At 39.6% G+C, this 12,408-nt stretch overlaps 1 protein-coding gene across 1 annotated transcript; it reads left to right on the plus strand.

Moving 5' to 3' along the window:
• The first annotated feature begins 2,760 nt into the window (after window positions 1-2,760).
• Window positions 2,761-9,658, plus strand: LOC139461351 (cytochrome P450 2J4-like). The gene is made up of 5 exons (XM_071242968.1): window positions 2,761-2,870; window positions 4,365-4,768; window positions 6,348-6,866; window positions 7,302-7,742; window positions 8,017-9,658. The coding sequence occupies exons 2-5, from the start codon at window positions 4,387-4,389 to the stop codon at window positions 8,196-8,198; spliced, it is 1,524 nt and encodes a 507-aa protein (XP_071099069.1). The 5' UTR covers window positions 2,761-2,870; window positions 4,365-4,386; the 3' UTR covers window positions 8,199-9,658.
• Window positions 9,659-12,408: the final 2,750 nt, after the last annotated feature.

Consider the following 12,408-nt stretch of genomic DNA (forward strand, 5'->3'; position numbering starts at 1 on the left):
TGTGTCTGAGTGGGGTATTCATGTTAAACTGCGGCATGGTATCTCAGTGTGCTACCACTATGAATCGGCATCAGTCCAGACTAGTACAAGCAGACACACACACACATATACGTGCATGCACGTCGCTATATAAGTACAATAATCTTGGACGCGACGTTAAACCCCATTTCACCTCTTTTCCTCATCCTGTGGTAGGGGGTCTGAGCTATCATGATGAATTAATTCATGAACTAATTAACAGTTGACATGGTCCGGACAGGCCTCGAACTATAATCAGGGCGAACCAGGATTCGACACAACGGCCTCGGGCTTCTGGCACGCCCGGAAGAACGCACAGTGAACTGCAGCGCTTTGTGACTGGGGCATCGGTGTCAAATATACACGAACGGAATAGCGTATAGTGGTTTCTATACTTAACCTGAGTAGTACTCCTACTGATTGTGATGGTCGATGAGTTGTCACTGGAACATGGACAACACGCCACGTTACTGTGGAGCAAAGAATTTTTGCCTTGGCCGTGGTAAGTATCGAGCTGAGGTTTCGTCTCCAGACTCTCCGAAAATGATATTTAAGACACAAAACACATCTTGGGTGTTTCACGTAATTTGTCTGTAACGGTTGGGAAATTATTACACAGTCAGAAACGTTTGTGTGGACAGTATGTTTGACCATCAAAACCGGAGAAAATCCTCGAGAATATTTTATGATTCGGTGAATGCATATTAACGCTTCCTTATTGCCTATTTACAAGCATTGAGTAACGGTGTGTCTGTCTACATGTGGAAGATAAGTAATATGTTGGGTACACGTGTTTGTTTGTTGGCTAACGCCGCACTCAGCAATATTCCAGCTACATGATGGTGGTCTGTAAATAATCGCGTCTGGACTAGACAATCCAGTGATTGACATCATGCGCATCGATCTTCTCAATTGGGATACGATGACATGCATCAGCCAAGTCGCCGAGTCTGACCACCCGATCCCGTCAGTCAACTTGTACGGCAAGCATGGGTTGCTGAAGTGCTACGATACCCCGGACCTTCACGTGTGGGGTACACATGTACCCAGTGTGTATCATCAGGTAAGTTATAAGCAACCTGTACTTTTCTCTTGTGATTTTACGTTTTACCTTCCCTTTTGCATTACAAAACAGTATATTTTCATAATTCGAATTATCTGAATTTCCTACATTGACCTCATAAATTATTAGTTGTAGACTTAACTTCTTTTTCTTCTTCATGAAAGTATTTCTGCAAGGAAAATGGCATGTTATTGCATCATGAGCAGGTAAACTGCATTCGACCAATAGTGCACTAAGCTGGTATATGGAATGAAATATATAAGCATCAGTAGCATGTGTGAGTGAATATTGTTCCAGTCAGCAATATACGTTGCAGCTGTTCCATCGAGGCTGAATGTGTCCCTCGGTGCCTGGGCAACAGTCCAAGTGGGCGGGGTGTGGTGTCACACACAATCAGCCAGGTCACACACCATTACCCCTTGATCAAAAGATGAAATCTGTTCTAGGTTTAATAAGCATATTATATGCAGTACATAATTGTACATGTACATGTCCCAAATATGTTTGCAGTAGTATTAGTGGAAGAATATTAAAGGGGTACCCTCACCCTAATTTAACCATGCATGTTTTGAGGAACAAGAGTGCCACCGCACTCAATGTTTACAAGGGATGAGGGGGCACGGGTGGCCCAGTCGTCTGAGGAGCCGCGCAGAGCAGAGTTGCGTCCCTTGGGCACGCCAGAAACCTATATTTGTTGGCTCGAATCCCGGTTCGCCCCGATTTTGTTTCTAGGTTTGTCAGCACCATACCCATGGTCGTGGGTTTCACCGAAGTGGTCAATGTGTGAGACCTGCATCACTTCGGGCTTGAGTTGATTCGATCACGGTTATTCATAAGATGATGCTTGTACAATTGTGCCATCAACCTGCACATTTGTCCGTTGGAGGAGAGGGTTGTACATAAGTACTCTCCCTCATTGACTGGTGGCAAGGTCATCTCTGACTGTTTCATTTTCAATATACTGATCATGCAGTCATCATCCAGTTAACTGAAATAGGACAATTATCACGTAAGCATGATCAGTTGTCTTCTTGACAAATAATTGTCAGAAAGATGTGTGTATTGTTCTTCTGCAGAATAGATGTGCCAAACTGTCAGTTGGGTCTAAACATTTTGGCACCACTCACCCAGATAACTGAAACACGACACACTAAATGCACAATGTTCTTGAAGGACAGAGATGATTATCAGCCAATCCACTATCTTCAATCACTAATTAATTTAACACTATTTTGGGTGGAAATCTAAGGTTACGTTTATCAACGTAATCGACACAGCAGATTTGGGTCAGCGTTTGATAGTATGGGAAACGATGAGTCAGACAACTTACGTATTTTAACCACTCCGTCATAATATTAGTCGTGGCTCGCAATAACAAGCCTGGGATGGTGGGGATCTTATGTGCCAAGGAATCAGCCCTTACTGTCAGTAATTCAGGTCCTAGATGGTTTAGGTGAAACCCACCAGCAGGGGTTATTGTACCAACAAACCAAAAACAAAATCTGGATAATACGGGATTCGAACCTAGGATCATGACCAAACCGACTTGTGGTAATGAATGCGTCTGGGCCACCAGTACCACGTTAAAACCTACTGTGGGACTATTTTGTTTTATTGTTTTATTGAACAGACAGATCGTTGAGTTGGAGCCTTCACATAACCTCGCGATAGACGGGTCATGTAATGACCTACAGTCCAGACGCAAGTGATAACACACTTTCTGTATGTTGGGGTCGTCGCCGGGCAGGCAGGAGTCGATTGTGTGATTCATTTGCGGTCAAGTGTGCAGGTATGTTTTACCTTGCGACATAGCATAGATCTGTTTTCCTTTTCAATATGCATTTAGGAGATACATTTAAAACACACAATCGTTCTACACATTTAGTGTACTCAATCGTTGTAGACATTTAATATAAACAACCGTTATACACATTTAGTGTACTCAATCGTTGTAGACATTTAATAGAAACAATCGTTATACACATTTAGTGTACTCAATCGTTGTAGACATTTAATATAAACAACCATTATACACATTTAGTGTACTCAATCGTTATAGACATTTAATATAAACAATCGTTATACACATTTAGTGTACTCAATCGTTGTAGACATTTAATAAAAACAACCGTTATACACATTTAGTGTACTCAATCGTTGTAGACATTTAATATAAACAACCGTTATACACATTTAGTGTACTCAATCGTTGTAGACATTTAATATAAACAATCGTTATACACATTTAGTGTACTCAATCGTTGTAGACATTTAATAAAAACAACCGTTATACACATTTAGTGTACTCAATCGTTGTAGACATTTAATATAAACAACCGTTATACACATTTAGTGTACTCAATCGTTGTAGACATTTAATATAAACAACCATTATACACATTTAGTGTACTCAATCGTTGTAGACATTTAATATAAACAACCATTATACACATTTAGTGTACTCAATCGTTATAGACATTTAATATAAACAATCGTTATACACATTTAGTGTACTCAATCGTTGTAGACATTTAATAAAAACAACCGTTATACACATTTAGTGTACTCAATCGTTGTAGACATTTAATATAAACAACCGTTATACACATTTAGTGTACTCAATCGTTGTAGACATTTAATATAAACAATCGTTATACACATTTAGTGTACTCAATCGTTGTAGACATTTAATAAAAACAACCGTTATACACATTTAGTGTACTCAATCGTTGTAGACATTTAATATAAACAACCGTTATACACATTTAGTGTACTCAATCGTTGTAGACATTTAATATAAACAACCATTATACACATTTAGTGTACTCAATCGTTGTAGACATTTAATATAAACAATCGTTATACACATTTAGTGTACTCAATCGTTGTAGACATTTAATATAAACAATCGTTATACACATTTAGTGTACTCAATCGTTGTAAACATTTAATATAAACAATCGTTATACACATTGAGTGTACTCAATCGTTGTAGACATTTAATATAAACAACCATTATACACATTAAGTACACACATTTAAAATAAGCAATGATCATACATATTCGTTATCCACCTACGAAATATTCAGTTCTACAGTTCAACTGTTATGCACCCAATATAAAATTCAGCTTCGTACATTTGCCATCAACACACGAATCAGTGTAACATGCACGAATCACGCGAGTCCTGTCTTACTTCCTCACCTGAGCACATATCCTATGGTTATCGTGTAACCTCATTCATTCAAGAGCTCTGCACTTGATTCAATTTCATATTTAAAGGGTGACACCATCGGGCCACAAAATGTTTAATCCAAGCTCTGCTGCAACATTGGCCGCTACAACGCTCCTTGTGGGATTGATGCTGTTCAATACGTCTTTGGTAGTGGTGTTCATCACGGTATTTCTTCTCATATGGCTGTCAACGCGGCGTCCCCCTGGTCTTCCCCCCGGCCCCCCTCTCTTACCAATAGTGGGCAACATCCTCTCCATGGACGCAGACCCCAGGGTGACATTCAGCAAACTGCGACGTCAGTACGGCGACATCTTCAGCGTGTACGTCTTCAACCGGCCACTGATTGTTCTCAGCGGTTACAACGTCATCAAAGACGCACTCGTCAAGAACGGCGATGTTTTCTCAGACAGGCCCTACTCTTTTATGACCGATTTCTATGCTGGGAGGAAAGGTAAGCAAACATTACGTGGAGCAAACGTCAAACGGGTATTCATACCCTAATCTCTGTCATATGAAGATTTTTTTTGTTTTGTTTGTTCGTTGTTTAACGCTGCATTCAGCAATATTCCAGCTATATGACGGCGGTCTGTAAAATAATCGAGTCTGGACCAGACAATCCAGTGATTGACATCATGAGCATCGATCCACACAATTGGGATCGATGACATGTATCAACCAAGTCAGTGAGCCTGACCACCCGATCCCGTTTGTCGCCTTTTACGACATTCAAGCATAGTCGCCTTTAACGGCAAGTATGGGTTGCTGATGACCTATTCTAACCCGGAATCTTCACGGGTCCGTGTCATATGGAGAGAAACTCTAAGTGGTTGGCATAGTGACCTTTAGTCACGGATCATTAACCTTACATTGGCGACACCTGGTGTTCGCTTAACTGGTCGGTATGTCCCAGACGCTGCCGTCGTGAGTAATGGTCTAAATCGTAATGTCCTTGACCTCCACTCAACACGGATGCCACCGGTCACGGAAATAATTTTCCGTAAAATAAATCGATGGTTAAAACATTATGTACAACAACAATGTACGTCTCATACTGATGATATCCCGTGGGCGCGTTCGACCCTCTGCTGATTAGCCCTATGACGTGCCAATGTCCTATTTTCGTAGGTTCAAAACGAAAAAAAGTCTTGCTTATGGTCGTTGGTTTATCAGGATATATGAATATACCCCTGCGCGTGTTGTAAGTGACGATCGAAGACCTGCATAACTTTAGGCTTACCTGTCTCTTTCGGTTGTCACACCAGGATACAAATTAATTACTCTGCAAAGGGGTATTGCACTCCACTCACTCAATCATTCATTACGTTACAAATACATGTGCGGTTGCAGTCGTGTATGCAGTGGTGCATTTTGATCATTTCTAAAGCAAGATGCATGGTTAACCCCAACGACAGCAGAAATACATGCTACCGATATAGCCGGAATCGGACAATCGAGTCTTTTGAATAGGGAAAAGTTTTTGTCGCATTTATTTACAGACAAACAACATGACCGATTATCAAAACTGTAAAGGTCAAATGAGAGTGCTGTCCTTGTGATCAAAGGCGTCGCCTTACAAGCATAGTCGCCATTTACGTCAAGCATAGGTTGCTGAAGACCTATTCTACCTCGATTTTCACGGGCCTTGAGCAGCTTTTGAACGACCATGTACATATGTTTTGATCGCCCACAAGCGATATCTGATGTATAAGCAACGGCTTCGTTTCAAAACGCGATCGTAGCGCAGTCATAAGACCCTAAGTTCAACAAAAAATTACGACAGTCTTGTCAAACGGGGCCCTGGTGGTAAATTAACTGTCGTTATAACAAGATCGTGTGATAACTGAAACACTTTTCCTACAATTTAGGGATTCCACTACCTGTAAGCTTGCAACCATTTTTCGTCCACACAAGTCGTCACGATATGGCTGAAATATTGCCGATGTTACGTAAAGCATAAACTCACTCACTCACTCGTCCACACAAGAATGATAAGCATAACAAGTACCCTGTATGGTTCATTATCTTTTAAGGAATCGCCCACACATCTGGTTCCCACTGGAAGCAGCAGAGGAAATTTGCCCTGACTACCCTCCGAGAGTTTGGGATGGGAAAGTCGTTTTTGGAAGCCAACATACAAGAGGAGTTATCGGATTTTATGAAAGTGATTGACGACTGGGGCGGTGATGCCTTTGAATGTAAACGTCTTGTCCATAATGCGATGGCTAACACCCTCTGTTCAATGTGTTTTGGCAAAAGATTTGAATACACTGATCCACGATTCTTAAAATTCCTTAAAATGATGGACGAAATTTGTGAAACGCTGGGCACAGGGAAGGTTTTGAATTCATTTCCTGAGGTTCGATATCTGCCTGGAGACGTTTTCAGCTTCAAGAAACTAATGAACATGAAACATACAATTGATGATGAAGAAATAATAAAGAACATTGAGGAACACATAGACAATTTCGACGTAGACAACGTGGACGACTTCATAACAGCCTACTTCAGGGAGATGCGACGTCGTGGACAGGGAGACGAGACGTTTGACAGTACGTAACTACCCCGCTACTTGTAGACAAGTGTTAAAAGTGTAGGCTGGTTATACTTCTATTTGTCTATTTATCAAAGCAAGTTTATTGGATTGTTTGGGGGAGAAAATTGTGAATGTTTATGTTGTCCCTTTAACATTCTGACGAGTAGGGTTTTAGTTATGTTAGCACGGCGGAGTTTACCCTGTTGTCAAAACGTTGGCTTGTCACGCTATATACTCTGGTTCAATTCCCGACATCGGTACAATCGGTTCATGTATGATTATTACCCTGCCGAAGAAAAAATGGAAAATGCTGAAAACGGCATGAAACCTAACTCACTCGAGTTACTGATGAAATGTATTTATTTCTGTGGTACAAGTATTCTTCAGCCCCTTTAAATGCACAAGCATCATGACTTAGGTCCTTTAGAGTGCTTTCATTTTGCTATTCCAGTGGGTCATCTAAAGATGTCGATGTTTGATCTGTTTATTGGTGGGACCGAGACAACTGGCACCACTATCCGCTGGACTCTTCTTTACTTCCTCCATTACCCGGAAGTACAGGAGAAGTGTTTCCGGGAGATCCAAGAACACATCGGGCTTAGTAGGCGACCTTCCATGAAGGACAAGACCAGCCTTAACTACGTCACTGCCACCATTACTGAGGTACAGCGGTGTTCCGACATTGTTCCCACTGGGATTCCCCACTCTGTGTCCAAAGATGTCCTTTTCCATGGCTACACGTTCCCAAAGGGAGTGACGGTCATCACCGACTTAGAGTCCGTTCTTCAAGATCCGGCTGTGTGGGGGGATCCAAAAACCTTCAGGCCTGATCGTTTTCTGGATGACGAAGGGAAATTTAAAAAACGAGAGGAATGTATCCCCTTCTCTCTCGGTAAATATATATCTAACTGATGTATTTTCCAAAACATCATTTTATGCAATAGCTCACATTTACCTTTGCTTCGTTTCCTAAAAATATACCTCAATTTCATTTTTTAGAAAATGCCCAACGAATTATATTCCATGACTCGATTATATCCAATATATACACGTGTACAGTGTAATAAAATAAAATTAAAATTAACCTTTCCTAGTCTCATAAACGTTTATTAACATGCTGTATGTCTATGCGAATAAATTTTATCTGTGATGTTTACGACTTGCAGGTCGCCGAAAGTGTCTTGGTGAGTCCCTTGCTCAAATGGAGTTATTCCTGTTCATAACGTCCATCATCCAGAGGTTCCACATCCTGCCAGACAAAGGCACGCTGCCTCCTCTCAAAGGAATAATAGGCATTACAAATGCAGCTCCGAATTTCAACATTCGGGCTGTACCTCGAGATTGTTGACTTAATTTTCTCTCCTGTCGACCAGTACAGTTTTCTAGATTAATAAAACGGATGTATTCTAAAATATCCATCAATACAATTAGTTTAACAAAGTGAATTATACAGTTATTTATAACATTATTAACTGACAGATTTCGAAAACAACTTTCGAAATGTACTTTATTGATATCTAAACATTTGTGGTATCCGTAACTTTCTTCTTGGTTCACGAAAATAACTAATTCTCCCGCACACCGAAGTAAATATACTATTTGTCAACGACATTGTCGGTCTGTCACCTTTATCACCCATTTGAATTTATTAATATATTCTTTGTGTCTCTGTGTGAATTATTAATAATTAGTTTCAAGAGTTAGCGTTGTATGTTATTTAGTTAACTATATCATAAGCTCCCTAAAATCCTAATCCACTATGTTCAGGTTGTAGTTATTGTGAAATGGGAATATATGTATCACACATGCAGTGTAATGACATTTAAAACTTCTTTTTTTATATAAAATATCACAAATTGAATAAGTGATATCACAAATTCTGTTAAACGATATCTTAAAAGGAATTATTGAAATCACAAAATACATTTTAATCATCATTAACCCATCCCAAAGGAATATACATCAAAATATTGTTTATAACATAAATGATTATTTTAGGATATTATAAAATTGATTTTGTGATAAAAGTTGGTGATATCAATAAATGGATTATTGATAGAATACTAGCGAAAAACAAATCATGCGCACCATGAAAAATAACACTAAAATAAAATTGCCAAGGATGTTTCAGAATCGTACATGATAATCACAAGCACTTAGCCATGATTACCCATGCATCCAGGTCATTGCATGTATAAAATCTCATGAGTGATAAAGAAATTCGTCACACATTCACAATACAAGGAGAACCAATCGAGTCAAATCAAATGGTTGGAAGTTTTTTCTGTGATAAGCAGCTTTGTGGACGGTCAAATCTCGTGAACGCATATCTGAAATTAGAGGTTGCAGGCAATTGGACTATAGTGATTATAGTAGGTGTTCGCGAAGGCAAGTAAAATGTTCATCTGAAAATAAAACACAGGAACATATGGTACAAGTCAAAATAGGAAATGGCATCAGACATATTTTTTGTCACTGATGCATCAATCATGAAAATGCCTTCCACATTTTTTTAAACTGAACGTTTTGAAAGCTTTATTGAGACCTTGAACGTTGTTAACCTGATCAAACACCTTTCGAGCAAGAGTCGCATGGCGTTGTTTGAAATCTTCAAAAGAGCATGCATAGCAGTACGCCAGAAGTTGTAAAATGTTGACACTGAAGGCTAAAGCTGCTGAAATATTGTTCAACATGAAGGGAAAGTTTACTTTTGGAAAGTTGAAGTCCTCCCTCTTGTCATGCAGTCTTGAGGTTTTTTTTATCTTTATGCACAGATCTAAATATGATTTTTTTTGTTTAATGCCATACGCAGCAATATTCCAGCTATATGACGACGGTCTGGAAATAATCGAATCTGGACCAGACAATCCAGTGATTCATATCATGAACATCTATCTACGAATTTGAGATAACGATGACATGCATCAACCAAGTCAGCGAGCCTGACCACCCGATCCCGTTAGTCGCCTTTTACGACAAGCATAGTCGCCTTTTACGGCAAGCATGGGTTGGTGAAGATCTATTTAATCCGGATCTTCACGGGTCTCTTTAGCTGGCTAAAACTTAATCTCAGTTTTATTTTACTATGAAACCAACCTACCAATTGCGTGGGTCGATGCTCATGATGCCAATCACTGAATTGTCTAGTCCAGATTCGATTATTTACAGACCGCCGTCATATAGCAGGAATATTGCTGAGTACGGCGTTAAACAACCATCCAACCAACCAGCAAAAGAACCTGTTTGTCTGGATCTGTTCAGACATGAGTTGTCTCCCTTACACTTATAACTAACTGTGCATTGGATTGCCACCTCTGCAATAATCGATCACTGTGTAAGTGCAATAATATTCAACGTGACTCTCAAACTTTAGTTTTGAGTCTCCAAAAAACATATGGGAGACATCATGACTTCAAAAAGTACAGTCACATAAGGAACCCAACGATTCTATTTGAGAGTGATTCATAAACACATGCTTATGACAGTCAAAATCATACAATGGACTCCACCTTCCATGGGGAAATTGGCCCATAGTAACTAGCCTAGGCTTGTTGCAAGATTTCCCATGATAATGGAAAGATTTTGTCGCTTTTATTTACAATTAAATCAACATCCTAAAAAATACGCATGTTAAATAAAGTTAATATTACGTTTTTAGTTGTTGTTGTTAGTTTGTTGTTTAACGCCAAACTCCGCAATATTACAGTTCAGCTATATGACGGCGGCCTACAATAATCGAGTCTGAACCAGACAATCCAGTGATTGACATCATGAGCATCGATCCACGCAATTGGGATAAGATGACATGCATCAACCAAGTCAGCGAGCCTGACCACCCTATACCGTTAGTCGCCTCTTAAGACAAGCATAGGTTGCTGAAGACCTGTTCTTCCCCGGATCTTCACGGGTCCAACAGAACTGAACTGAACTATAATTCTCTCAGGCCGAGGGGCCTCGGCATATGATAACAATGAATTTTGAATACCATGTTCAAGGTGTGCCGATGGACCACTTACATATATTCCTGAAAAAGAAACGCATTAAAAGATGAGGGGAGACACAAACTGCACATCTGAACACTTGATGATTGATGACATCTTGCAAATACAACCACAGGGGACACTTGTCCACTATGAAGAATTATTATATACTTCAGTGCGAAGATTGTGTTTCCTGAACCTGAGAAAAGTTATGTTTTCACTGCAGTGAACATAACACTTGATATTTTCATTGCAGTGAACACAAAGCACTGGATCTTTAAGGGAACTATTGTCATACAAGAGCGACCTTCCCGCAAATTATCTCCCTTTATCGTAAGTGTCTGGCACGTACACAAACTGTTGACTTTCTTTTTACGTTAGTTCCACATTGACAATGTAAAATAATGGTCATTTATGGGGTTAATATCGCTTCTTGTCGTTTGTTATTCTCTTGAAAATGTTTCGTTATAAACTTTAAATGTCTTAGTTAACTCGACAATCGAGACTGTTCGTTTCGCAAAGTGCCAATCGCTTTTACTTGACCAGCGTGTATTCCTTCGCTTCCAACAGCTGTCTCGTAGGTTGTTGTTTTTAAAAGTTGACTTTGCATATAATCATATCCTAATGTATGATAAAAAAAATTAATTACCTCAAATATTTTTTATTACTTTGGTTTATATTTGTTAAGATTTTGCAAACTCGGAACTACTTTTTAAGTCGCAATTACAAGGGGTGGTAAAAAGTATATAAGATATAGGATATTTATACATAGGAGAAAGATGTTATTTCACTCGACATGAAATACCCTCTACACGTTCGGTTTCCTCGAAAGGAAAAAAACAACTGTATTTTTCAACACAACATTTTAACATGTTGCCAATGAAGCATGAACATATATGACAACTTTACTGTTCAGGTTCAAATCAGTGCAGTACTCACCATTCCCCCTCCCTGCAAGACATGGACTGAACCAGTCATGACCTACTTTTGTTCTGAGTTGTTGACCGTTTCGGAATAATTAATGACGTGGACGTGCTGGTTCTTACAGTATGGGCGAGATTGATCTGTTTGAAATGTGAAGTGACGGTGGAAGATGCATGACTGACTGTCGATTCCAAATCCTGTAGAAGGGAAGAAGAGTGCCCTTTCTGGTCAGCCGAAGAGTCAGTCATATAACTCACACAGAAGAGGTTCAGCGTGCAGTCACAACCTGTTTTAGAGCGCGGTGAAGCGATCATAAAATCAGAAGCATTTTTTCTGCTCAATTGATCAGCCTGTTCACAACAACTGACCAATGGGAAACACATATTTAGCCGGTTCTTTGTAGAATCTACTATCTAACATTAGAACTTTCGGTTCGACCGTTCTAGATCATCATTCCCCAACTGATTCAAATAAAACTGTTTTCTATTTAAAAAAAACATCCAGGGGGAGCAAGTATGACAAGAGAGTGACTTCAGGTTTCCAATAGTCACCTTTGCCTTTATCTCGAGTGATATTATTCCTGCATTTGGTGTCTACATTTCACAACTTCTACAATCGAGCATGCCCTTTCAACCAAGATTTCCCGAACTTCTT

This window comes from Haliotis cracherodii, unplaced genomic scaffold, assembly GCF_022045235.1.
Source record: "Haliotis cracherodii isolate W230 unplaced genomic scaffold, xgHalCrac1.p SCAF_1, whole genome shotgun sequence".
NCBI lineage: Eukaryota > Metazoa > Mollusca > Gastropoda > Lepetellida > Haliotidae > Haliotis > Haliotis cracherodii.